Below are 27,920 nucleotides of genomic sequence, written 5' to 3'. Positions count from 1 at the left end.
CCTGCATGCCTCTGTGGGCCTGTGGCCTGGACGTCTTTCCCCTCCACAAACAGCAAGGTTTCCTATGCGCTATCTCCCTGAACGTTATAGGGCACACGTCAGAGCTCTGCGTGTGGGAAGGAAGCTCTGTGTGGCAGTGGCAGTGGCCACATGTCAGAGCTTCCGTGTGGGGAGGAGGCTCTGTGGAGCAGTGCCAGTGGCACCAGAAGCTGACGACCGTGAAGCCCCGTCTGAAGAGGCAGCCAGTGCTTAGCTCTGGGTGGGCTGTTGGACACGGGCCTGTCTTGGCTGGGTCTACTGAGGTTCCAGAAGCCAGCACCTGGAATCGCTCGGTCGAGGTTTTGTGATGGTACATAAGCCGTATAGGCCAGTCTGCTGACGAGGTCATGGCTGTAATGTGCCGTTGGCCCCTGGTACCGATGGTCCTTGTCCTGTGTGAGTAGCCTTTTAGCGAGCTTCCCTGCATGGCAGCCCCTCCTTCTCCTTCTCCTTTGGCTTCTGGTTGAGGTTGATGTGTTCTTTCCCTCTGGTACCAGCACATCGCCCGCCTCAGGTTTGAAACCGAGCGTCCCGTGTAGCTAAGACTCTCAGCCTCAGGAGTGTGACCAGGACTTTGTAGCAAAGGCTTCAGAAGAGAGGTGTGACTTGCAGAGGCTGGCTGTGGACTGGAGGCCTGTGAGAAGGGCTCCCGGGCCGGGCGGCCCAGCAAGCAGGGAGCACTCAGGCCAGAGGAGCCCACAGGGCGCTGCACACCTGCCCTGCTGCTGCTGCCGCCTCCTCAGGAGGTTTCCCGTTGGGCAGGGAAAGAGCTTGCAGAGTTCCTCCTGTTCCCCTCACGTTGCCCTCCTGCTGAGCCTTCATCTCCTCCCCAGGACAAGCAGCTGTCAGAGTGGCTGAGAGTGAGACTCCTGTGCGAGAAACTTGGCCTTCCCTGCGGGTTTTCAGTGCAAAATTCGTATTGTATCTCATTCAAGTGAGGCTAAGACAGGCTTTTTGGGTCCGGGCTGCAGACCGAGGAGTGGGACAGCATGAAGGAGAGCGGCCACTTGAGGCAATAACGTGCTTTAAGCAGAAACTGATTTTTTCTTTTGTTTCATTTATAGTTTTTGACGTGTTTCTGTTTTGGTCTGACTAGGAGGAGCCTGATCTGGTTAGTGCAATTTATGGCCGAGGGATAGCCTATGGAAAGAAGGGCCTACATGTGAGTATGAGTAGTCACGCTTGCCCAGCCCCCGCCCGACCCCCACCAGCCTCTGCCACAGCTGCTTTCTGTCCACTGAGCTGATGGGACACATGTGAAAGGGCAGTGGGTGGTCTGCCCATGGCCAGAGGCCTTCCAAGCCCAGGAAAAGCCGGGGCCAGGTGCACCTCAGAGCACCAGCAGGAGCTGAGGAGGCCTTGTGGGGTAACAGGACTTAGAGCTGTAGCTTTCCAGGTATTTCAGGGGGTTGAATAAAAGAATGGGGGGTTGAGTGAGCAGACTCTACTTTTACTTGCTATATTTTAAAAAAATGTAATTATAGGCGGACATGATACCTTTATTTAATTAACTTGTTTATGTGGTGCTGAGGATGGAACCCAGCGCTCACACATGCTAGGCAAGCGCTCTAGGCTGAGCCGCAGCCCAGTCCTACATGCTATATTTCCATGCTTTTCACACAGTGTGGTATCTTTAGCTGCCATCAGTGATGTCCACGTTTCTCTGAGGAAAGCTACCCCATGCATATTTCATATGAGCAGCCCCAGGTGACCATCGTTGTCCGCAGACTGGAGTTCCTCGGGAGCTGGCCTGAGACTCCACTCTTGGACTCTCACTCTAGAGCACTGTGCACAAAACTTTCCCGGTTTTTTTTTTTTTTTTTTTTTTGATTACTAAAAATATTAATATGAAAATGTGTTTTGAGGGGTAAATGCCACTTTTGTAACTTTTGCATTAAAAATACTGAATCATCAACATTTTCTAGGGACGGGTACCAGGGATTGAACTCAGGAGCACTTGACTACTGAGCCACATCCCCAGCCCTATTTTGTATTTTATTTAGAAACAGGGTCTCACTGAGTTGCTTAGCACCTCGCTTTTGCTGAGGCTGGCTTTGAACTCGTGATCCTCCTGCCTCAACCTCACGAGCTGCTGAAGTTACAGGTGTGCGCCATTGCACCTGGCTGAATCATGAACATTTTAATTAAAATTTATTAAACATTAAAATTAAAAAATTAAATGGATGCTGGCTTGCTGGAGAAATTTTATGCAGCATCTGTGCACTTCTGATTCAACAGAAGTCCAGAGTGAGTTCAGGCTTGCAAACACAGATAGCAAGTCCCTGGGTTGAAGTTGCCCTGGAAGAAACTTTAGAGACAGGCTTTTTTCTGATTCTTAACTTTTAAAATTTTGCATCTTGATATGCAGCGTGCTTTTTCTTTAATGATGCTTTTTATGTGAAAGTAATATGCAGTGGTTAAAGAGAACTCCCCTGGCCTTGTTAGGTGCAGGTTCTGGGTTTGTGGCTTTGATGGGCACTTGGCCCCATTCTGTCCCCTGTGGCCACTGGTCAGCAGCACTGTAGACGGGTGCCCACATGCCCGTCCTTGAGGTCGGTTGGTTCCAGATGTAGGTAGGTTACAGTTAAGCGGAGCCTGTTGCCTGCGGGACCTGAGACAGACGGCCAGGTCAGTGGAGGAAGGGAGAGGAGTGGGCTGAGGTGCTGTCGTTACACAGAAATGAAGTGCATGTCTGTTTCTGAACAACGCCACCTGCTTTCCAGCCGCAGTCTTTCTCATACCCAGCTAATGCCTTTTCAAGGACATTAAGAACGCTGAGCTTGCTCTGTTCGAGCTGAGCCGAGTAATTGCCTTGGAACCAGACCGCCCAGAGGTGTTTGAGCAGCGAGCAGAAGTGAGTGCGGTTTCTTTTTCCCTGTCTTTATCGGGTTAGTGGAACTTGGATCTTCCCCTACTGTCTTGTCACGGTGACTGTCACACCCCTACGCCTGTGGCTTTCCTACGGAGGCTCTAGTGCCTGTAAGTGTGGCTGCTGTTGCTGGAGCAGTGAGAACTGAGCGTCCAGCAGTGACGCTTAGGGTTTAAGGGATGCGGTTACGACCTGCACTACCTCTGTCTGTGATCACTACAGACATGTTGCACATGTACTTCCGGTGTACATGATACACTTCAACAAAACGTAATGTGACAGTTTGGTCAAACTGAAATGTAAAGCCCTGTGGCTGTTACAAGAAGGACCTGCCTACCCAGATGCACAGAGCAGGTAAGGGGGACTGTGTCCTGACCTGAGGAGTCCGACTTGTTGCGGGAGTGCTGGGCACAAGGGGGCGCTGCCGGGCATGGTGTGCTGTGTTCCTCAGATAGCCATGGCCCCTGGTCGCCCTGTGATGCGTTTGCCTTGAGTGACACCTGACCTTAGGCATCTGACCTGGTGGGACTTCATAGCTGGACTAAGAAGAAAGACCTCTGCTTCCTCTTTGGGGAGAGAAAGCACAGGAGCACTGTGTACTCGGGGCTTTGGAAGCTTCCTCCTTGGGGTCCATGCTCAGTGTCTCACGGTCCCTTCTCTTGAAGTGGGTTTTGCATTTAGCCAGGGGTTTGGGTTTCAAGTGGTATCTTCCTCACCCATATGTGTGACCTGTCGTCCCCCAGCGGCTGCACTGCCTTGCAGGGGGCAGGGCTGGCCTGGGCCCTGCCTGGCGGCTGGGGTTACCCTGCACTGGTCTGATGAGTCGCGAAGTCCGTTAAGGTGCTGAGACTTGGCAGCTTCAGAGCTTCCTGCTCCTGATAGAGAACTAATTGCTTATCCAGAAACATTCCTGGCGATCATGGCCACGTAGTACTGTTCTCCTTGTACAGCACGGTTGGGCAGGAGCGGCCCAGAGTGGGTCTCACAGCCAGATCTCGGCCCCCACTGGTGTCGCTCAAGCTCCCTGAGCAGCCTCGCTGGGCAAGGCACCTCGTTGGCAGGGCACCTCCCTGGGCAGGGCACCTCACTGGGCAGGGCACCTCCCTGGAGCACTTGTCCTGTGCCCCAGGTTGCCTGGGAGGTGTGCTTCCTGGTGCCTGGGCCAGTGAGGAGGCCCGTTCCTCCTCAGTGCAGCCTGCCCACTGCTGCCCTTGAGCGCCAGGTGCCATACTGAGTGCTGGGGATGGCGCGTCCCCTGTCCCTTGTGATGCTTTGGAGAGCATGGATCAGCTGGCAGCACTGGGCTGAAGGCCCCTGCTATGTGGCTGCCGGTGCCCGTTGGTGCCCTGAGCCTCTTCAGTCACCTTTGCCCTGTGGATGCTGGCCGTCTGTGCTGTCAGCTTGCCCAACAGCGACTGGACTCCAAGTGGCATGAGAGCAGACCATGGGTGAGGGGCTGGCAGCATCTGGGCTCTGAGAGGCAGTCAGCAGCTGCCATTCCCACAGAGGACAGAGCTGAAGACCTCAGAGTGCTGTAACCTCTGCCCAATGACTTGCTTGTGCTAATGATAGAAGTTGTCATTCAGATGAGTTTTCACAACCTCATTTGTATTTGCCAAATTTTGAAAGGTTTATATAGTCCCAGCAATAAGGGTCAGATTTCAAGAAAAGTCACCGCTGGGTCCCCTGAGGGTGAGATAGTGTCAGGACTGTCACTATGGTTGCAGCTGCTCAGCCTGCCCCAACTAGACGAGGGTTCAGGCCCCTCAGCTCTCGGTCCTCGCACCCTCAGAGGACGTGGCTGAGGGAGCAGCTGGTGCGTGTGTGGTCAGGGAGACTCAGAAGCCAGCATCAGCTCAGCGCTGATCACCTTTTCTGGGTTTCCAGATTCTGTCCCCTCTGGGACGAATTAACGAAGCAGTGAGTGATCTCACCAAAGCCATTCAGCTCCAGCCGTCCGCCCGGCTGTACAGGCACCGGGGGACCCTGTACTTTATCTCCGAGGTGAGTGGCTGTGCTCGGTTTCTCGTGCTGCTGAGCGGAGCTCTCCTGCCCCCATCTGCCTGGGCTGTGAGTAAGACCCCGGTGCCACAGCACAGCCCCAGAAGCCTGGTAGACAAAGGGACATATCCAAATCACGTGTTCTCTTCTAAGCTGTTAGCAACAAAGTGTGAGCTGATAGAAAAGGTAAGAAGAGGCTGGGCACGGTGGCCACACCTGTAATCCCAGCAGCTCTGGAGGCTGAGGCAGGAGGATCATGAGTTCAAAGCCAGCCTCAGCAACCCAATGAGGCACTAAGCTACTCAGGGACACCCTGTCTCTAAATAACATAAAGAATAGGGCTAGGGATGGGGCTCAGTGGTCGAGTGCCCCTGAGTTCAATCCTGTACCTAAAAAGAAAAAGGTAAGAATAGGTGAAGTCTGGTTCAGGGTGATGCCTCTGCTCCTCTTGCAGACGCCAGCAAAGGGAAGCAGGGCGTGCAGCTGTGTGGATCTGTCTGAGCATCCTGAGGAGCCTGGCCTGAGCTCGCCTGGCTTCTCGGTACAGCTCTGCGTGAGCAGCCCAGACTGGCAGGAGCGTCCTCTGTGCACCTTGTGAGTGCCACCGCTGCTCTTGTGGGTCTGTAGTGCTTTCAATAAGAGCTTTTTGTTGAAAAGAAGATACGTGAAAAGGGCCTCAGCAGGAGCCAGGTTGGACCCACGGCCTGGTATTTCAGAAGTACCCAGAATATTATTATTTCTGTAGTTGAGATAAAAGACTTGAATTAAATCTCTGTGATAACCAACTACCAACAAATGATCTGAGTGTGGCCAAGAAGTGTTCCCTGTGGAGTCCTTGAGGACGCAGGACGAGTGGGGTTTCTCTGCTTGTCAGAGGCAGGAGGCATCCTACCATCTGACCACCCCTCGCGGTCTCCCCTCCCTCCTGCAGGACTATGCGACGGCCCACGAGGACTTCGAGCAGTCCTTGGAGCTGAACAGGAACCAGCCCACAGCCATGCTGTACAAAGGCCTGACCTTCTTCCACAGAGGGCTTCTCAAGGTGACGGTGCTCTGTAGCGCGGGTGCACTGCACTTTGCAGGGACAGGGGCTTCAGGGGAATTCAGTATGACACATGTTAAGAAGGCATCTCGGGTGTCTGATTGGTCTCTCCTAGAAAATCGTCTGATATTTATTGAGCTCCTACTGTGTGCCAGTGTGTCAGTCACCTTTGCATTGCTGTGACCCAAATACCCAGTCAAAACACCCGAGAGAAGGAAGTTTATTTGGGCTTAGGGTTTAGAGTTTCAGTCCTTGGTCAGCCAGCTCCATTGCCTGGGGCCCCAGCTGACTCAGAACATTGTGGTAGCAGAGAGCTGAGCTCCTAGCAGCCAGAAAGCAGAGAGAAGGGAAGGGCTGGGAGGAAATAAACCTCTAGGGCGTGCCCCCGTGACCTCCTTGCTCCAGAGAGGCCCTGCTCACAGTCATCCCTTCCGCCACTGGCGGATTAATTCATGGATGGGGCCAGTCCTCCTGGTCTAATCACCCCTCAAAGGCCCCACCTCTAGCATGGGAGACTGGGGCACATTCTAGTTCCAAACTGTAGCAGCGAGGTCCTTGGAGGTGCAGAAAGGGAGACGATACAAGGTGATGAGGGAGAAGTAGGACTTGCACTCTCGGAGTGCGTCGCAGAGCTGGGGGGAGACAGGGAGAAAGCCCTGGGGGCTGTGAGGGGCACAGAGCAGGCACAGGCAGGTGGGCGTCGGTGGAGGCCAGGCCTCAGCCTGGGATCTGTGCTGAGCATTCTGACTGAAGCTTGTGAACCCAGAGGAGCTATGAGTTGAAGATTTGGGGAAAATCTATAATTGGAACCAAATCTGTGATTTAGGAAGTAGATTTAGGATTGTGGCGGCCACAGTGAGGAGGGACAGAGACCGGCTAGTGGGTGTTGGTGGTGTCCCCTGTGCCTGAGGAGGCCTTGAGGAGCTGCTGAGGTGCTCTGGGAGCAGGAGGAAGGTGCTGCTGGGCTGGTGTGGCTCAAGGACCACAGGGCACTGGGGGGAGGCGGCGGAGGGCGGCAGGAAGGCTCTTGGTCTGGGGTCTGTGTTGCGACTTGGCAGCAGCACAGGGCAGGCGTGTGCTGTGGCAAACAGAACATGCCTTTTGTCACTGAAAGCAGTTCTGTTGACTTGAGAGTCCGACACACATGGCCCTCTGTATCTGTGGGTCCCACATCTGTACTTGGAGGAAGCATCGTGTGGCACTGAGCAACGTGGACCTCCTGCCGTCATCTCCTGGAGAGCACAGCAGAGCCCTGTCCCGCAGCCTGTGGAGGAGGCATCCAGGAAGAGGGGAAGCCCTGGAGAAGACCTGAAGTGCACAGAGGGCGTGGGCTGCATGCACCTGAGCTCCTGCAGGCCTCGGCAGACCTCTGTACCTGCCACACCAAGGGGCAGTTGTGCATGTGGTGGGGATGGGCAGAGTCCCCTGTGCAGAGCCATGTGTTGGTGTCAGTGTTGTGGACAGGGCCCACCATGCGGCAGGTTCTCAAAAAGGATTGGATGAATGGATTTCAAGTACAGCATTGAATCTGGCCTTGGAAAGTCTTGCTCTGAAGCTTTTAGCTGTGCTGCAGGCCACGCTCCTGAACCCTTCTACCAACCTATCCTTCCACATCTAAAGTGCAGGGACAGTCCTGTTGTCCGCCCTTGAAGTGACTGAGGACTGAGTACAGTACTGTGTGTGAAAAGTGCTCTCTGAACTCTAAATGGGAATCGGGTGTCGTTATGAATGTTTTCCCTGTGGAAGTCGAGGTTGTATAGATTCTGGAAAAATAACCTCCATCCCACAAAAACAAAACCAAGAAGGATGTTGCACATTCTGTGTCTCGCACTCACATGCCCTGGCCAGTGAGTGGAGGGTGGTTCCAGTAGAGTCGCGTCCCTCAGACAGACTGGCTTGGAGAGTTGTTGGTCAGGGTGCACTCAGGCAGCTGCCTGGAGACTCTAACCTTCGTTCTGAATCTGCCCTGTGCTCCTGCAGTTCTCACACAGCCACCTTAGATGAACAGGTCCAGACCCACAGTACTGTGCTCAGTTGAACCGTCGAGTGGCTCGTGGAGGAGGAGAAAGCTTAAAACGTAGAGAAGCCCATCCTGTTAAAGATCAGAGTGCTTTCACAGTGAACAGAGGCAGACGGCTGACTTCCCTTCACCTTGGCACTATGCAGCTGGCTTCAGGCTGTCGGGAAGTGACATTTTTAGAGAAGTGCTGTAATGGACACACTACTACAGATTGGACAAGGGCTGTGATTAGCTTATTCTGGATCAGCATGATGAGGACCCAGATACGGGGTTTTCATGTCCTGAGCATCAGAAGCCCCTCTGTGAACCAGTCCTGCCGAGGTTTTTGGTCTGTGCTCCTAGCACAAAGTCCCCAAGAGTCATAGTGGGACACTTTCTGCATTCTTGTAGACCTGCTGGGAGGTTGGCCTCACAGGAGTCCCAGCAGTATAGGAGGCATGGAAGGAGCCAGGCTGTCTCCGTTACCTAGGGGGAACCTGAGTCAGTGGTGAAACTGCAGAGTTAATGCAGGAATTGGGTCCAGATGCTTCTGTTTCTCTTGTTAACCAAAGTGATGAAAGGACCAGTGAGTTTGAGCTTTTTTTATATCCTCAAAATGGTCTGTGTAGGCCAATGACAATTTAGAAATTAATCAGGTGGGTGACTATGGGACAGTAGCTATTAGGCAATGTCATTTTACAGATTTCACAACCGCCAACTTAGCTGCTCTCAGGCATTTTGGATGTTCCTAGGGAAACTAGAGCAGAGTCTTTCTGTTGAAGTCTGTCCGATGCTATTCACTCCACTGTTTTTACCAACCTTTACTTTGAGCTGCCTGAGTGTATTCTTGGTATCAGTGAGCAACCACAGAGGGTTGGTGGCCGTCAGCCTTTGGTATTGACTCTCAGTGGTCATTACCAATGAGTTTGAGCTGTTTTTATATCCTAAAAATGGTCTGAGTAGGCCAATGACAATTTAGAAATTAATCAGGTGGGTGACTGTGGGACAGTAGTATGCCAAACAGATGAATTCAGGGCCAGTTCATGTATGTAAAGACCAACTCGTTTGAACGCAGTTCTCTGTTCCTGGTGGCTTACCATCCTGACTCTGCTGTGTCCCCTCTCTGGCAGAGTGAGGTAGCCAGCTGTGCAGTGATTAGACAGGAGCCCCGAAACCCAAGGCTCTTAGGAGCTGGAAAGACTCAGACTTGGAAGAACTGTGGCGTCCACGCATGCTGTAAGTGGAGCGGGCGGCAGGTGCCTCCTGGGCACCGCACCAGGTGTCCACACGCACTCGGACTGGACACGCCCGGCTGTCCTTCCTCCTGCACTCCTCGCGTCCGCCCAGCTCTTCAGCTTCAGGCTCCCTGCCCTCCTCTCCCTCGCCCCGTCCCCCTAGCCTCCAGACCCTGTCCCAGTGTCTGCCTTCAAACACGTCCCCTGGACCTGACCCTTCTCTCCTGTCCTCGAGCACTGTGTGAGCTTTCATTATCTCTTGCCTGGACTGCCATGGTAACCTTGCTGGGCTGCTCTGTCTGCTGCCCTCCTGTTCTGGCAGGCAGCCTTCTCCCTGGGGTGGCATCTACTGGGGCTGCACCTGCCGAGGCGCCTGGTCCTTGTGGGCAGCGTTGCCCCGCTTGCTGCCGCAGTGGGCCTTTGCCCCCTCGCCCTCCAAATGCTCTGCCCGCCCCACACACCTACCGGCAGAATACTCCTGTCTCCAAGTCCCACTGCACTCCCACTTCCTCCCAAGCCTCTCCTGGTGACCCCAGGTGCAGTTGGCCGTTCCCTTCTCCGTATTCCCAGAGACTTACCCGTCTCCATGTGGCTGCTGATTTTTACGTCTAATAACCCAGCTAGCAGTTGGCTTTCTAACTAGACTGCATTCTTTAAGGACAGAGATAATGACTTGCTCATCTTTGTGCCCCCCACCTCAGCTCTTTCTGGCACATAGTAGGCGCTCAATACATGCTTGTTGGTGAAAGTACAGTTGTAAAGATCTTAAAAATCAAGGTTCTGCCATGGCAGGAAGCCAAATTAAGAGTAGCCTCTTGCCCTCCATCCCACCAGATACAGTCAGATATAGGGCAGATAGCTCTCTGAGAAGAGTTGAGACTGGGCTGCTTTTGCTAAGCAGTTTGCAGATGTTTGCAGAGTGCCTACCATGTGCAAGGTGTCTTCAGGAGCACTCTCCCATCAGTGGCCTGAGTGTCTACAGGGAAGCCCTTTTCCTTAAAGCTACCACAGAGCAACTTTGTGGCAGTTAACTGTAGTAAGATGCTCTTCCCGGGGACAATGTGACGTGTCTTTTTGTTACAGTAGTAATGAAGTTGTGGTGACAAGTTCAGGACCAGACCTAGGGGGTCACCCTTAAGCAGAACGGAACACCATTCTGCAGGCTCTCAGGGAAGAGGAGGGTTCTGGGAGCCCTCGTCTGGGTGCTTCCTTTCCTGTTTGGCCAGGGAAATCCCCAGATGGCACTCCTGGGAGCCTTTTGTCTTTCTTTACACACATTTTTGTCTCTTATTGATGAGATTTTAAACGCTGCTAGTGTGATCATTTCAAATGCTCTCACGCAGCTTCCAGGTTACTTTTGGTCTGTTAGGCCTTTATTAATGAAGGAAATGATATTCAGATGAAGGTGCATTCTAGTGCATTTGTTACCCCTGAAATCAAACCCTCAGAGTCTGTTGCATTTCCTCTCTCAAGTCCACCTTTTTAAAAGAGACTCTTGTCAGGGACCATGCGTAATATCTGTTTAAATCCTTTAGTGATTTATATGAAACTTGATTTTAAGAGCTATGCAAATGAAATAATTTTCCACATACTTTTTCCAGGAAGCCATTGAGTCCTTCAAAGAAGCTCTGAAGCAGAAAGTTGATTTTATTGATGCATATAAAAGCCTGGGGCAGGCCTACAGGTAAGTCATGGTCATGGGGCACGGGGAGATTGAGGAAGAGGCCTGGAGCAGGATGTTATAGAAGATACGTTTCTTACCCAAGAGAGGGTCATTCTGCCTTGGGTGGGCATTTGTGTGCTGGTGGGTAGTCCCCAGGACCTAGGCAGCAGGTGGGTGGTCCCTGAGACCTAGGCAACTGTGTGTCACATCAGCATCTTGAGCACCCTGGGTATAACCTGTTGGCCAGGAAGTCCTTAGTCCTTCGAAGTCATCATTTTGAACCTGGCATTTTGAAGCTCCTGGGTTGTAGATGTTGCTGTCACTTTCAGATGGTAATATGGTCAATTTCCACATCACGTGATCTGCTTGAAGGTGAAGGGATGAGAACATCTTGGTTATAATGTGCCTCTGCCGGGCGAGAGCACTAGTGACTGGAACCTGGCACCTGGCTCCAAGCCTGGAGCTCCCTGGTAGAGCCTCTGACTACACTCTGATCCCAAGAGGAGGCGGGTGGCATGACAGTGGGGCTCATGGCTTAGACCCTGAGAGGCTAGATCCTGGCCCCCTCCACAGGTATGGACCCTGACTACCCTGAGCTCCAGGGTCTCCCTGTCAGGTCCCCCACTCAGGTGGGTCAGACTGAAGAGCTTATTTACTGGATGTGGTAGTTTGAGACACTGTCTTACACTGACTTGGAGAAAGTGCATTTGGATTTGTTTGGAGTTTAAGGGATCATATGTATCCCTCCTGTCCCACAGAATCGTTGGGAGTAGAAATTGAAAACAGACTGGAAATCACCTTGTAAAGTGCTCTATGAATGTAAGCAGATATTTTATAACAAATACTTGTTATTTATGGAAAACTGATGTATAGAGTATCTGGAAACTATTCCTATTCTTTGAAAAATGTTAGATTAGTAAGAATTATTTCATTCTGGAATGGTTAAAGTTCTATAAAGTATACTTTCATCTCAAAATTTCAAATTTAGGGCTGGGGATAGAGCTCAGTTGGTAGAGTGCTTGCTTTAAATGCGCAAGGCCCTGGGTTCAATCCCCAGCACCACCAAAAAAAAAAAAAAAAATCAAATTACATAATGATTTCCTAGATTAAGTGGAGTAATATCAGTGGACCAAGATAATAGTAATAATGATGAGAATAAAACAAATCTTAAGTCTGTGAATTTGATTCAGAACAACAAACCTATATATGATTATAATCTGCATACTTTTTTCCAAAGGGAAAAGTATGTTTTAGTATTTACTAAAATTCACTTTTTTAGGGGTGAGAGCTCATTTTGAATTGGGCAGAGGGTTTTGAGTAGTGTGTCCTTGTGGAAATCAGTACGTTAACGTCCCAGAGTTCGGGAGCTGTGTGGTTGTCCTCCTGTGGCCTGGCTAGCCTCACAGGCGGGTGGAGCGCACTGGGTCAGAGGCTCTGCCCAGGTTCAGTGGCGAGGTGGTGTCTACCCACGCCCGCTCCACAATCTGCATGTTCTTTGTGCTGTCTACACTGTGTTCATCCTGGTGTTAAATATCTAGAGAACTGGGCAATTTTGAAGCGGCCACTGAGAGCTTTCAGAAGGCTCTACTGCTCAACCAGAATCACGTGCAGACCCTCCAGCTGCGGGGCATGATGCTCTACCACCACGGCAGCTTGCAGGAAGCCCTGAAGAACTTCAAGGTGGGCCCGCACAGCAGGAGGCACTGGAGTGGGTGCTGGGTCTTTCTTTGGAGAGCTGAGTACATGACTAGGGAAGGGAGCCAAGGACAGTATGCAGTCCATGGAAGGGAAGGGGACATTCCTTGTCTTGCCCTGTAGTTTACAGAGTAGAGGTGTGTCTGAGACCCCAGATTGAAGAATGAGGAACGGCAGTTTCTTAAGCTGCGTGGGTGCTGACATGGCATTCTGTGTTTCCTCGCCCAGAGGTGTCTGCAGCTGGAGCCATATAATGAAGTGTGCCAGTACATGAAGGGGCTCAGCCACGTGGCCATGGGACAGTTTTATGAAGGGATCAAAGCACAAACCAAAGTCATGCTGAACGATCCTCTTCCAGGCCAGAAGGCTAGCCCGGAGTACCTCAAAGTGAAGTACCTCCGTGGTAAGTCAGGAAGTGCTCGGACCTTCAGAATCAGTCTCTGAGAGGCTGGGTCTCTTGCCCCCAGCCCCTCTGGCCAGCTCATGCTTTCCTACCCTTCCTGCAGTATTTATTCCTGAAGTTCAAATACATTTTACCTGAGTGAGAAACACATCATCACATGTGACGGTCTTTGGGATGCTCCCGCCTGGCCACAGCTCATCTGGGACACAGAGGGAAGGAGAGAGGCCTCTGCATGCCTGCTAGGAGTGTGGGGGTGCCACCTCCACCTGCCTCCTTCTTCCTGGAATCCTGTGTATGAGGAAGTGAATCTTAGTTACCTTCTGTTAGTCTCACCTTCTCCACAGCACGTAGAGGTGTTTCTTGCCTGGATGAGGCCTGTCTTGTTTTGTTATTGTTAGCCCTCTGTACCATCACTGCCCAACAGAAAAAAAACATTGCTCCCTATGTATGTAATTTAAAATTTGTGAGAGCCATATTAAAAATTAAAACAAGCAGGTGGAATTAATTTTAATAATATATTTTATTTAATTTGATATACCCAAAGTATTAGTTCAGCATATAATTAACATAAAACAGTATTGATTAAGTAATTTACATTATTTTTGCACTAAGTGAAATCTGGTGTATATTTTATAATTTTATTATATCTCAGTTTGAGTGGTAAATTTTTATTGGATATTTTGTCTTTTTTTTTTCCCCCTGTGACAGTAGGGATTGAACCCAGGGCCTCACTCATGCCAGGCAAGCACTCTAGCACTGAGCTACAACCCAAGCCCTTTTAAAAAATGTTATTTTGGTATAGGGTCTTTTTTGCGGGGGATGGGAAGTACCAGGGATTGAACTCAGGGGCACTCAACCACTGAGCCCCATCCCCAGACCTGTTTTGTATTATTTCATTTAGAGACAGGGTCTCACTGAGCTGCTTAGCACCTCACCATTGCTGAGGCTGGCTTTGAACTCGCGATCCTCCTGCCTCAGCCTCCTAGGCTGCTGGGATTACAGGTGTGGCCACCTTGCCCGGCTTCTACAGGGTCTTCTACAGGGTCTTCTACAGGCTTGCCTGAAACCTGGAGTCTCCTTCTGAGTAGCTGGGATGACAAGTATGCACTGCTGTGCCTACCTTTCACTGCAGAGTCCTCACCTGGATTTAGATCTCATAAAATTTACAGATGAAAAGTTAGATTCGCATATGCAGATTATTTCAAATTTCCAAGGTTTTCTAATAATTGAATCAAGCATCAGTTGTTGTTGTAGGTGGACACGATACCTTTATTTATTTATCTTGATGTGGTGCTGAGGATCCAACCCAGGGCCTCGCACGTGCTAGGTGAGTGTCCACCACTGAGTCCCAGCCCCAGCCCAAGCAACAGTTTTAAATTCAAATCAAATAAAAATACACTCCTGTCCCCTCAGGCTCATCCTACGTGTTCCTGGCAGGTGGCACAGGCTGCTCCCTCGGCAGTCCTGCTCTTCACCCTCTTCCAGGCTCAGGGAGCGTGGCCTTGTGGACCGCAGGCCGAGGATAGTCCCCTGCACCTAGTCCTCCTGCAGTGCTTCTGCAGTGACGGGCAGAGGGTATGCCGGAGAAGCTGTGTCCTCACGGATCTGCCTATCAGTTGGCAGAGTCCCAGCCTCAGCCTGGCGCTGAGCTTGGTTCTCAGGCTTTGGAATTGAAAGATGAGGTCTTCGTTGTAGTTTGTGGGAAGGTGTCTACAGTGTAACCAGAGTTGACCAGGTCAACTGCCTTGTCCTTGACCCTGGCACTTCATGTCACGGTCAGGTGGCCCTGTTACCATGTCATAATGGGGGCTATTAAAGCTTAGGGTCTCCTGTGGAGTCCTGAAACCAAACAGCAATGTGTTAGGTGCATCTGTGTGGCTGGCAGCTTAGAGAGCACGGCCCTGCCTTTGCCTCCACAGAATACTCCCGGTACCTTCACGCACACCTCGACACGCCCCTCACAGAGTACAGCGTAGACGTGGACCTGCCTGGCAGCTTCAAGGACCACTGGGCAAAGAGTCTGCCCTTCCTCATAGAAGACTACGAGGAGCAGCCAGGCCTGCAGCCCCACATAAAGTGAGTGCTGCCGGGGAACACGGTGCTCTTTGCCTTTCAGAGCCCAGCAGCAGTGCATCCTCACCCTTCTCCATCACCATATGGCTCCCTGTCCACTGCGTCCTTACCCTTCTTCATCACCACCTGACTCCTGTCCACTGCATCCTCACCCTTCTCCATCACCACGTGGCTCCCTGTCCACTGCATCCTCATCCTTCTTCATCACCACGTGGCTCCCTGTCCACTGCATCTTCATCCGTCTCCATCACCACGTGGCTCCCTGTCCACTGCATCCTCATCCTTCTCATCACCATGTGGCTCCCTGTCCACTGCATCCTCATCCTTCTCCATCACCACATGGCTCCCTGTCCACTGCATCTTCATCCGTCTCCATCACCATGTGGCTCCCTGTCCACTGCATCCTCACCCTTCTCCGTCACCACCTGACTCCTGCCCACTGCATTCTCACCCTCCTCCATCAACACGTGGCTCCCTGTCCACTGTATCCTCATCCTTCTTCATCACCACATGGCTCCCTGACCACTGCATCTTCATCTGTCTCTATCACCACGTGGCTCCCTGTCCTCTGCATCCTCACTGTTCTCCATTACCACGTGGCTCCCTGTCTACTGCATCCTCACCCTCCTCCATCACCATGTGGCTCCCTGTCCACTGCATCCTCACCCTTCTCCGTCACCACCTGACTCCTGCCCACTGCATTCTCACCCTTCTCCATCAACACATGGCTCCCTGTCCACTGCATCCTCATCCTTCTCCATCACTACATGGCTCCCTGTCCACTGCATCTTCATCCATCTCTATCACCACGTGGCTCCCTGTCCTCTGCATCCTCACCGTTCTCCATTACCACGTGGCTCCCTATCCACTGCATCCTCATCCTTCTCATCACCACGTGGCTCCCTGTCCACTGCATCCTCATCCTTCTCCATCACCACGTGGCTCCCTGTCCACTGCATCCTCACCCTCCTCCATCACCATGTGGCTCCCTGTCCACTGCATCTTCATCCTTCTCCATCACCACGTGGCTCCTTGTCCATGTTCGCATTTGATTTCTTCCTGGAGCTCATAGGACTTCAGCTGTTTTCACACAGAGTACCTTGAGGCTGTTGATGGACATCTTTCCTTCCAACCTCACTTTCCCTGCTGCTTACACTTAGGCACTTTGACATGCTTGATTCTTTTACTGTGTTACTTTCATAAGAAATTATTTAACATTTCAAAAGTTTAAAGTTACATAGTAACAACTACTGCTGTAAAGTGGCAAAATGGAAATGTTAAAGGGCTCTCATTGCGAAACAGTTGGGTCTGGAATAGAATTGGATGCCTAAGAGTCTAACGATGCCTTAAGGGAGAGAATTACTAAAGTTGGACCCTTCCATTTTCTCAAGCCAGAGTGGAGGGTGAAAAGCACCTTTCTGAGGACAGTAGTGTCCTGGGCTGAATGTAGTGGAGTAACAGGGCCCCTGGGCACAAGAAGACTGGGTTGCTGAGCACGAAGGGGCTGTAGCATCCTCGTTGGAGGCGTGGCCCAGGTCTTAACAGAAGCACGTGCAAATCCTTCCTTCCTGGTGGGAAAGCAGTACCACTTGGCCCCCAGGATCCCTGCACATCCACATCATTGGTATGAGAGCCAGGGGCCAAAGTCACCAGTGCCATATAAAGAAATGTACAGAACAATAGACCACAGCCTGAAACCTTGAGGCCTGGATATTGCAGTTGTTGAATGCAGATTGAAAATTACTCCAAGTGAAATGTTTAAGGAAATGGTGAAGAGAGAACAAGAGACTGTCACAAATAGATCTTAAATAAAAGTTTTAGGAATAGAAAATGTGATTGATGAAATAGGAATCCAACATACAAAGTAACAGCAGATCCACCGTGGTCTGCTCTTGAGGGATGGCTCACTCGTGTCTGCTGTGTAGGTTCTCACCAGGTAGTGATGTTTCTTCCAGAGACGTGCTGCATCAGAGTTTTGAGAGTTACAAGCCTGGAGTGCAGGAGCTGATCTGTGTGGCTGATCGTTTGGGATCACTGATGCAGTACGAAACGCCCGGCTTCCTGCCCAACAAGCGGATACACAGAGGTATTCTGGGAACTGGTTTGGAATGCCACTGTCTCAAGCATAAGAGCCTAGGGTCAGTCCACTTCCTGCTTTTTTTTTTAATATTTATTTTTTAGTTTTTAGATGGACACAATATCTTTATTTTATTTTTATGTGGTATTGAGGATCAAACCCAGTGCCTCATGCATGCTAGGCAAGCATGCTACCACTGAGCCACAACCCCAGCCCACTTCCTGCTTTTTAAAAAATATCCATAGTATGTGTTGAACTCACCCTTTATGCAATCCCCACAGAGACGCGTTGAGTCATTCAGGGGGAATTGTGAAAGAAACACCACTTCCTGCCCTCACAGACCCAGAACAGAGGTCCTCTCTGGTCCTCTCTGGGTCGGGCGGGTGGTCCAGGGGCACCGGTTTGGTTTGTTATAGTGTAGTGAGGAGTTCAGAGGACGGGAGCTTCCCCTGCTTTCCTGGGGGAGCTGGGAGGAGACCCCTTGGTCTTGGTTTAGGAAGACAGTGCCAGGCGCGTATGGTGCGTCCTGCTTTGTGGCCAGGACTTCTGAGTCTGGTGCCTGGTTGAAGAGGTGGTGCCCTGGTGAGCTGTCTCAGCCTTTCTCTCTTCTCGCAGCCATGGGCTTGGCGGCGCTGGAGGTCATGCAGGCTGTGCAGCGCACCTGGACCAACGGGAAGGTGCGCATGGGCGGGAGAACACGGCTGATGCAGTGGAGGGACATGTTCGACATTGCGGTGCGGTGGAGAAGGTAACCGGCCAGGGGGAGCAGGCCCTGGTCTCCTTGTGGGCAGGTGGCGCCTCTTCTGGCCCGCAGGTGTGAAGGCTGCTGTGCTTAGTAACGGTTGGCCTGTGCGTTAGGCTGCTTTCTGGAAAGGCCTCCAGAAATTGCTGGCCTCTTTTTTTCTGTGAAAAGCACCCAGCTTAGGTTGTGAAGCAGGAGCTGAGTGCTGCACGGCTCCAGACCTTTGTAAACGCCGCGTTCTTTCCCCAGTTCTGGAAGAGTCTGGAAGAGGCTCTGAGGAGCCATTTCTTACCTGTGGCTGCTTTGAATGGGTGGCAGGGCGGGTGCCTCTCTGGCCAGCCGGTATGGAGGGTCTTTGGTCCTCGTTTGCTCTGCTGGTAAACCTTTGTTGCTTCCTGCTTGACCCCCTGGGACCTCTGTTGGACTCTGCAGCTTGAGTCGCACTTTGGGACACCACAGCCTAGTGGTTCAAGGCCAGTGTGCTCTGTGTGCGTGTCTGCAAGTATCTGGGTTCCTGAGGTCTCAGCTGTCACACACTCTGCTTCACAGGGTGGCCGACCCAGACCAGCCCGTGCTGTGGCTGGATCAGATGCCGGCAAGGAGTCTCAGCAGAGGCTTCAACAACCACATCAACCTGATCAGGTACGTGTGCCTTCTGTGTCCTCTCCCTCCATGGGAGTGGACACCCCTAGGTCAGCTTTGCACCCACAGTCCCGTGGCACCCCTTTCTGCTGCCTGCCACGCTCTTTCCCCAGCTCTTCTCAATGTCGAGCATAATTGAAGGGTGGGCTGCCAGATTCAGTCTCTAAGGGGTCCTGAGACACCCATGAGATGGAGAATGCTGAGAACCTGGTGACCACTCTGCAGTAGCAGGGGGAAGCTTGCCTCTCCTTGACATGGGAGGGCCAGTGGATGGCTGAGTGCTGTGCTTTGTCCAGGAGCTCTGCAAGTTGGCCCTGGGCAGCGCTTACCACCTCCCTCCCTCCCCATCTTAACTGCCCTCTAAGTAAATGATGAACACATTAGAGTCAGTTTCAAGGAGATCTATGCAATTAGCCTTTTCTTTAATGAAATTAAGTTTAGATAAAACTTACAAATATACTATGTCACATCAAAAATGCTTCTGATTACAGAAACCTGAGTCAAGATATCCTTTTACATGACTGACATTTAGGTTGGGTGTTAATAGAAATGCCATTTTTTTTTTAAGTTCTAGAAAATAAATTTCTTTTTCTCTTGTGACTCATATCTTCCTACTTCACATGGAACCAAATTGAGACGTGTAGCTGGCCTCAGTCAACTGGCTGTGACTGAAGGCCACTGTTGCTGGGCATGTGCTGGGCAGTGTGGTGGACTGTGGGAGGTGCAGCAGGCCTGGCTTAAGGGAGACAGTGCAGCACTGAGACAGGGTGGCCACTGGTGCAGGATGCCCAGGGAACAGAGAAGGGGCTTGGTCCAGGCTGCAAGGAAGGTGGGCTGCCAGGAAGAGGAGAGGGGATGAGGGGGCATGGGTCCAGGAATGTGCTGGGCAAGGTCCCAGAAGTGGTGACCCAGTGAGCTGAGGGGCAGGGGGTGCAGAGGCTGGAAAGACAGAAGCCAGGATACAAATAGCTCTTAGTTCCCTCTGAGGAATTTTCCCTGAAGGTGGTGGTGAGCCATTCAGGAGTGGCAGCTGGGCAGCTGTGGGGGACCAGCTTGGAGAGCTGTGAACACATCAGCAGCCTTGGAGCTGCCAGGCAGTGAGTTGACGGAGGAGAAGATGTTCAGGAGGGGCAGCCAGGAGCTCTGGTGGTGGGTCAGAAGTGGTGGGGAGCCTGGCCACAGGGACGGCCCCGAGGCTGCCAGCTCAGGAGTGTTGTCATCTAGGTAGCCAGCTAACGCAGGACGGAGTCAGTGGAGCCCAAGAAGTGCTACGCAAGGCTCCATTCCTGCTATACAGTGGTGACCTTGAGGTGGGGGGCCAGGGAGGCAGCAAGGCGGGCCCTGGGACTCCAGTATGGCTGGGTGTGAATTTCTGGAAGAGGAAAAAGTGACGTGGAGCAAGGAGCATCTTTGGAGTAGGCAGAGGAAAGAAAGCTGGAGAGCAGGAGGCCCAGCAATGGCACATCAGGAGAGCTGGCGGCCACTCAGGGCATGCAGCTGCATCCAAGTCTGCACCTGCATTGCGCTCAGGGCTGTGCTGCCCCCGGGCAGAGCCAACTCTCCAGGCAGGATGGTCCCCAAGCCTGCTGAGGCAGGATGGGCCCCCAAGTCTGTTGAGGCAGGACCGCCCCCAAGCCTGCTGAGGACTTGCTTCTGCCTTCAAGACCGAGCAAGGGATCCCCAACCTTGTCTTGGCTGCGTTGTTCTCGCGACTCCTAATGTTCCTGAATTAACACAGATGTCACTCCAGGCATGTTCCTTTGTGAAAAGATTGTTAATTTCATTATTTCTTCTGCCTTTCAGGGGTCAGGTGATCAACATGAGGTATCTGGAATATTTTGAGAAAATACTTCATTTTATCAAAGATAGAATTCTTGTTTATCATGGGTAAGCCTCCAGTTTCTCCTTCATGGTGATGGACCGACTGGATAGCTTTTACGTTTGTTATGTTCACTGATTGTAGGGATGTAACACCATGCCCACTGACGGGGGCGTACAGGCTGGACCAGATGTTGTGTAGGGCCTCAGCTTGTGAGGCCTGTAGTCGGCACTCCTCCTCCTCCATGGCCAGAGTTCGGAGGGCTGAGTGCTAGCCTGGCACTTGGGCCCTCAGGGTTTCCTCCTTTCTCCAGGGAACTCAGCACTGAGTGGCCACAGAGCACTAACTCAGCCTACATTGGTGTGAACCGTGGCAGGATGCGCTCACTGAATAGCCTCAGGGTGAAAAGCGCTTGTATGGCCAGCTGCAGAATTGGGGAATTGAGGTTTTAGGGCAGAATCCACACCACACATGGGACGTGATGCTGGCTGGCTGTCCCTGTGGCCTTCCCTGCTCCGCCACTTCAATGATTCTCATCTGCAGCCTGAACTCCTTAGGATTGTGCACACCCCTGTCCCCGCACCATTTAGAACTGAGGTTTTGGCCCAGCACAAAAGTGCAGACATCCCCTGGTCTCCTCCGGGGACAGCCCCAGGACCTACGGCAGATGCCAACACCCGCAGGAAGTGCTTCTAAAAATGACAGTGTTTGCATAGGACCCCGGCACGTTAGCCCCATGCCCAGGCCACCTCTAGGTTGCCACTGTTGTTGAGCACAGCACGGTGCTGTTAATGGTTGGCTTACTGTGTTGTTTAGGAGCAATGACAGGAAGCACGCCCACACATGTCCAGTACTAAGGCTGTACTTTTATATATCCTCCGCCCCAGTTGAACCCCGGGTGCTCTAATGGAGCCATATCGCGATTTTTTTTTTTTTTTAATTTAGTTTGAGACAGGGCCTTCCTTGCCAGGTTGCCCCTGCTGGTCTTGAACCTTTGATCCTCCTGCCTGAATTTCCCAAGGCACTGAGATTACAGGTGTGCGCACTTCTCCCAGACTTTTCTGTGTATTTTTGATCCGTTGGTTGAATTTGCACATGTGGAACCTGAGGATACGGAGGCCAGCTGTACTGACTACTTGCAATTAGGAGCGACTTATTTATTTAAGATAATGCTAATTGCATGATTGGTTAATCATATTTCTGCATAACCTCAGTTGCCCTCTCCTTCCTTCCCCCTCTCTTAAAGGGCCAATAATCCTAAAGGGTTGTTGGAAGTCAGAGAAGCTTTGGAAAAGGTACACAAAGTAGAAGACCTTCTTCCGATTATGAAGGTAACTTGATCATCAGAACTGCAGAGGTGGCTTCAGGGGAAAAGCAACAGCACTTACAGCCTCATAATCTCTAAGTGCATGCTTGCTAACAGTAATTACGGGGAGTCAGTGCTGCGGTCTGCATGTCCTCCTGAGCTCACCTGCGGGAACAGTCCCTGGTGCACAGTATGGGGAGGGCACCTCTGTTGTGGTGGCCAGTGGTGATGCGGTTGGGCAGGGCTCTGGGAGCAGGCTCTGCCTCTTGCCCACCTACTCTCCCACATGAAGATGATGCCTTGCTCTTGGGCTTCCAGCCTCCATGTTGTAAGAGTGAATTTCTATTCTTATAAATTTCCCAAAATCGGGTGTTCTGTCAGAGTAGCATGAAATATGAAGAAAGGGGACCCATAACCAAGAAAAGTAGACAGAAGGTCTTGTCTGCTTCGTAAACACGTTCAGGGGCCCAGAGCAAAACAGGAACTTACTAATGGAGAACCTCAGCAGGAAAACGGGAGCTACCAGAGGAATAAAAGAAAATCCAGGGACTGAAAAGTCGCGGTCCCTGATCCAGACTGGTGATCAGCTCAGGAGCTCAGCAGCTTTGGGGCAGCTCTGTTGGGGGAGCTGGACGGCAGTAAGTCATACAACACACAGGTCTCAGGGCCCCGCAAGACTAGAACTGGCTACTTGCAACACCCCCACCTCAGATGTGCATGGCAAGATGTGGTCACAATGTGTGTTGCCGTCTACATCTCTGCTGGTCCAGAGGAGGGCTTCCAGGGACCTGTGAGTGCTCCTCAGTGAGTATATGGAAGAGGTTTAAGACCAAAGGGAAGATTTATGGCTGATCTCAGAAACACTGCTTTGGCCAACGAAGCCAGATGCAGGAGATAACGGAGCCAGGAAGGAGCCCCGGTTAGCTGGCAGGGGAGAGCCAGAGCAGGAGAGGCCTGCTTAGAAGAGCAGAAGAGGCCCAGAATGCGAGGCTGCTTTTGTGGGTGCACGTGTGCCAAGTACGTCAGCTGTACCAAGGCACTGACTACGTGACCCGACCTCAGTGAGAACACATGGGTCATTTCCTGAAAATGAGTCAGTGTCATGGGGTGAATGGATGTGTGATGGGAAAGAAATGGAGTTCTTACGAGCTGAGCAAGTCTGAGTGGCCGCCAGTTGGAAGATGGCTGAACGGCAGACACAAGCACTTCAGCTGGCCTCGCAGGACTGTGTCCAAGGAAGAGGCGCCTGCCCGGAGTCCTCCCAAGGTGGGAGGAGACGGGTGAAGAGCAGCCCTAGCTGGCAGAAGCCCAGGAGAGAAGAAAGATGGAGGCGGGGGCATAGCCAGCCAGATGATGGACGGGTCGATGTGGGCGAGGTGAGTTGGGGCCTGCGAGCCCGCAGCTCACTGTGTCCAAGAGCGGCACCCCACGCACAGGAGCACCCTGAGGCCCAAAGCTAAGTTCCTCAGGAATGAGACAGAGTCGCATAGCCCTGCGTGCACTCTGGGAACTGGAGTGGGCACTGGAGCAGATAGATGCTCCCGAGTCAGCCACATGTGCCTCAGTGACCCGTGGCCTGCCGTGAGTGGACACAGCGTGCTCTGCACACACGACAGGGACGTGCCTGGAAGACCCGCCTAGCGCAGCAGGCCAGCCCCCAGAGGGCAGCTGCCAGCTCCATTCTCCAACAGCCAGAGGCACCATGGCGGATGCACCAGGACCAGGACAGGGCAGAGCATGTGGGGCAGGGCTCTGGTTACAGAGATGGGTTCAAGACTGGGCCAGTGAAAGGGTCCTGGAAACTGGGGTGACATTGCACAGCACCGTGAAGGTGACCAGAATTGCCCCCTTTTATGCAGTTTATTGCAGTATGTTGCAACTGCTCTGTTTTTATAGTTGTGAGAGTTTACAAATTAAACTCCACCATAGGTACGTACGTAGGGCAAACAGTGTGTACGGGGTTCAGTCCTGTTCACATCTAAAGTCGGTACCTGACTTCCTGCCAGGGTGGCGGATTCTCACAGACAGTGGAGGGGATCCCTCTGAACACCCAGTCCCGTACCTGACTGTGGTGGTGTGGCAGAGGCAGTTTCAAGCATGTAGGAATTCAGGAATCCCAGTAAGCACAGATCCTCTGTCAGAATAACTCAAGAACAAAGTATTCTCAAAAAACAAATGCAAGGAAAACAAGATAGAGATGTGGTGGTGAACAGACTAAAGTCGGCTTTTGAATGCATGTTGCAAAATAGAAAGTTGCCTGAAGTCGAAATGTTTGGTCACCTCAGCGTTAAAAGTAGATGGTGGGAGTGGAAATATATGGAGGTCCTTGTTTTCTCTGGAAGAGCAGGTGACCACATAGTGACCCGTGACACACACAGTGGTTCAGGGCTGGGCATGCCGCTCAGGGCAGAGCACTTGGCCAGCATGCATCGGCCATGGGCTGGAGCCTCAGCTGCCCCCAGCATAGACACGGACCCTAGAAGAACAGAGTGGGGTGTAGACAGAGTCTGGTTTCAGGCGCAGTTTTCACTGAATCATGGACAGGTTTTCCCTCCATGTGGAAGCCCAGCAGCACAGTTGTATGTGTGACCTGAACAATGGGATGGTCCTGGTGCAATCACTGCAATAGCCTAAGTGTCCCATCAGTCCCCCAGTGTCCCCAGGGGGCAGGTCAGTGTCAGTGCTGGGACGCGTCAGAGGAAGGAACTGGAGGGTCTCAGCCTTTGCCTCTGCCCCCTGGGCATCAGGCACTGAGGCTTACTGTGGTATCAGAGCAGAAAAGCTGCTTGCAGGGTGGCTTAGACAGAAGAGCAGACTGGACAGTGAGACCGTCCCTCAGCAGGAGCCCAAGAGAGGCCAGCACACCGGTCTAGGTGTGAAGTCGCCCAGTCCTGTGGGTGGGAATGATGACGCCAGGGAATGGACATGTCATGTTTCACAAGCACTGGCGGATGTCTGCAGCAAGATGTCTGCGTTTTATCTAGGTGACAAAATGAAGCAAGCCTGCTGCCTCCAAAGGGCACGATGTGCTGTTGATGAGAAGCCACGTAGGAGCGGCCTGGAAGCCGCAGGTGGCTGGTTAGCAGGAGTGCAGGGGCCTGGGTTCATGCCACCCACCACTTCCTGCTCAGTCGCTAGGTGGATTCCCACCTGGCCCTCTGTGGGTGTGCACCTGAATAAGCGTGGTACCCCAGGCTGGGTGGCCTTCTGAGAGCTGCCTTCCTGGACAAAGGGGCTTCTATTGGGCTGCACAGCCCCTCCCACCAGGGGTCATCAGCACCACCTCTGTTACACTGTCGCTCCTCCTGGTTTCCATCAGCCTTGAGAAAACATGGACCACGGCCTGGGCTGGGGCTCAGTGACGAGCGCTCCCTGGCACGCATTAGGCACTGGGTTCAACCCTCAGCACCACATAAAATAAACAAACTAATTAAGTGAAGGTACAACTAAATATATATATAAAGAAAACATAGATCCTATAAAGGAGTCAGATTTGGGAGGCGTTTTTCTGGAACAGTGATCTCTACGGGATTTTGGGTTTGTCACAGCTGTTTAAACAGCTGGCGTCTGGAGCAGCCTCACACAGTGGCGTCTCACTGAGTGCTAGGAGTTCCCTTAGCCTCTGCAGAGGTGGCGCGAGCGTGCCTGTGGTGGGACCCACAGGTGAGAGGGGACCCCGGCGTGCCAGCGAGGTCCTCAGCTCTGAGCAGGGAGCACCTGTGTGAAAGCAGCTGTCTGTGGGGTCTGGTTGCTGCCTGCCACATGGGATGGGGGAGTCAGAGGCAGCTCCTGGAGGAGGCCCACCCTGGCTGGTCTTGGGGAGTGGACTTAGGCTTGCGGGGCTTATGTTGGGTCTGAGGACTGGAGAGGTGTGCTCGTTCCTGTGTGACAGGACAGAGCACTCTGCCTCCTACATCCGGTGACTTCCTGGACCCCGTGAACACACTCAGGCAGTCTGGGTCAGCACTGCAGAACCGCAGCTGGGGTTCTCGGTGGGGTAGACACTAGTAACGGTGATTTTCTTTTCCCCCCTGAAAGCAGTTTAATACCAAAACAAAGGATGGGTTCACTGTAAACACGAAAGTTCCCAGCCTCCGGGACCAAGGGAAGGAGCATGACGGGTTCACCATCACAGTCACCGGAGACAAGTACGTTCACTGGGGTGGGTGCACACATGCAGGGCGTGACATGGGGCTGGTCTAGGAAGGAACAGCAGCAGGGCCCAGCTTGCAGCAGCAGACTTCAGAGGCTGTCACCTGAGACCAGCAGCCTCTGGCCACCCTGTGTGAGGCCGAGTGTGTGGCGAGGGAAGGCTTTGACCAGAGAGAGAAAGCAGGCGAACGGGTGGCAGGCTGAAGTCACCGAGGGGCTTTCTTTAAGTACATAGGCTTTAGTGCATTGCAGGAGTAGTGTCTTATTGTAGAACATTCAGAAGATGCAGATAAGCAGAGTCAACAAGGTAAAAATGAGGTCAGTGTCCTTGGGATGGAGTCAGCACGCCAGGTGGGCCCGCTGCCTCTGCACTCTCACCATCCCGCTGTCGTGGCCCTTCCAGTCATTTTCTTAGAAGCTTCTGTAGCAACCATAGTGTAAGAATTTAGATGCAGTGTTTCCCCTACAGATATGTGTTTAAAGTGTTTCCCTTTATAGCTGAATAATCGCCCTGGTAAGCATTTTCATGAGCTGCATTTTACTTGTATCTGAAATCCACACCTCACCTCAGAGCTTCCAAACCCCTGGCACTGGGCAGGGGGACAGGCCTCGAGCCTCCCTCTGAGGGTCCTCCAAGGAGGCCTGTGGGAGCTTGGAGCCCTCCTGGGGTTTCTGCCCACTGGTGGCATGGCCCTGGGTGCCCCTCTGGCTCCCGTGCTTCACTTTCTCATGAGCATTTGTTCTCACACTGGCGAAGCCTCCTGGCGTTCCATGTGGGAACTAACAGGCCTTCATGAGTGAGCACTGGTTAGCAACTTCCAACTCTGTGCCTCTCTCTGTTGTTGAGGTCTTCAACTCTATGCCAAATACTTTCCCAGGAAAGATGATTCCGCCAGTGGAATTCCAGGGAATGCTGTTTGATATAAAGGCTGTTTCTTTTTCCTTCACACACTAAGGGTCTGTGTCCTGGGGTCCAGTCCCAGGCAGAAGTGGGACGACTGGACAAAGACACATGGCATCCCTTCCCCAGCTGCCTTCCACCCACTTCCTCCCTTGCCCTCGGGCTGACTTGAGGCTGGTCTCCAGATCCAGCTGCTGCTTCACCAGGGCTTCACAGCCTTTACGAAGTCCTTTCCCTGGGTGTCCCCTGCTAAGAGCCCTTCCCCACACACCCTGCCCTTGCCTTTTGCTACCAGCACCAGCTCCAGTTCCCGGCTTGTCATTGGTGGCCTCAGATAGTGCTTTCGGCCCTGCGTAGACCCTGTCCTGCCAGAACCTGGCCGTCCTGCCCCGCCCCCACCACACACACTTGCCCCCACCGCACACACTTGCCCCCACCTCCTGTGTCCTCGCCTTCCTCCTGTCCAGGGCCCACGTTGAGGCCACATCTCCAGGAGACCTTCCTGGCTTTTGACCCTCTGACAGCTGTGTTTGGGCCATGAGCCTGGTCTCCTGGGATCTCCTCTCCGTCCCTTCAATAGCAGCAGCACCTGTGCTTCTCTGTGTGGGCCTGAGAAGGAGCCTGTCTGGTATGGCCTTGAGTGGCAGCTCCTCAGGTGCAGGATCTCTACTGGGCTCCGGCACTCAGGGCCCAGCGCCTGGTAAAGCTCCTGAGGAAGTCACTGCTGTCAGCCCACGCACTGTGCTGTTCTTCAGCACTGTCCTGGTGGGCCCTCAGCGGCTTAGCTCCTGGGACAGGGATGTGTGGTTGGATTAATGGGAGCCACGAGCCATGGCTTCTTTCAGTGTAAGCCAGTGTCAGACCATGGCCGGCGTCGTGAGGAGCCGCTGGGCTGAGTAGGAGCGGCTCAGCCATGGGCGGGCTTCCTTCCTCTCTTCCTTCTCTCTCGGCTTTTTTCTTTTTTTCCTTCTTTCCTTCCTTCTTCCTTCCTTTCTTTGTTTGGCTCTGTGGACTGGGTGGTAGATACATGCCTTTGACACTCCTGGTTGTGTTTTCAGAGTTGGAAATATCCTATTTTCTGTGGAAACTCAAACCACAGAAGAAAGGACCCAGCTATATCACGCTGAGATAGACGCCCTGTATAAAGACCTGACGGCAAGAGGAAAAGTGCTGATCCTCTCCTCAGAATTTGGGGTAGGTCTCTGTGCCATTTCCAGCTTTTTCACAAATGTTTAAAAACCTCCACCTTTTGTTGAGGTGGT

At 52.4% G+C, this 27,920-nt stretch overlaps 1 protein-coding gene across 6 annotated transcripts in view; it reads left to right on the top strand.

The window, feature by feature from the left end:
- Positions 1-27,920, top strand: part of Ttc13 (tetratricopeptide repeat domain 13) — a 67,160-nt gene that overhangs the window by 34,304 nt on the left and 4,936 nt on the right. Inside the window, exons 5-19 of one of the 6 annotated variants that reach the window (XM_027947949.2) lie at positions 1,136-1,201; positions 2,801-2,893; positions 4,796-4,912; positions 5,841-5,951; positions 10,787-10,869; positions 12,387-12,528; positions 12,772-12,946; positions 14,866-15,022; positions 16,975-17,105; positions 17,712-17,844; positions 18,388-18,480; positions 20,284-20,367; positions 21,546-21,630; positions 25,647-25,753; positions 27,717-27,852. In XM_027947949.2, the coding sequence (XP_027803750.1) occupies positions 1,136-1,201; positions 2,801-2,893; positions 4,796-4,912; positions 5,841-5,951; positions 10,787-10,869; positions 12,387-12,528; positions 12,772-12,946; positions 14,866-15,022; positions 16,975-17,105; positions 17,712-17,844; positions 18,388-18,480; positions 20,284-20,367; positions 21,546-21,630; positions 25,647-25,753; positions 27,717-27,852 (1,713 nt within the window). Of the gene's footprint in view, positions 1-1,135; positions 1,202-2,800; positions 2,894-4,795; positions 4,913-5,840; positions 5,952-10,786; positions 10,870-12,386; positions 12,529-12,771; positions 12,947-14,865; positions 15,023-16,974; positions 17,106-17,711; positions 17,845-18,387; positions 18,481-20,283; positions 20,368-21,545; positions 21,631-25,643; positions 25,754-27,716; positions 27,853-27,920 lie in introns of all 6 variants that reach the window. The other 5 variants (XM_027947948.2, XM_034636671.2, XM_027947951.2 and 2 more) reach the window with 5 other exon arrangements.

This window comes from Marmota flaviventris, chromosome 12 (genome assembly GCF_047511675.1).
Source record: "Marmota flaviventris isolate mMarFla1 chromosome 12, mMarFla1.hap1, whole genome shotgun sequence".
Lineage (NCBI taxonomy): Eukaryota > Metazoa > Chordata > Mammalia > Rodentia > Sciuridae > Marmota > Marmota flaviventris.
This window is presented reverse-complemented; position numbering and strand designations above follow the sequence as displayed.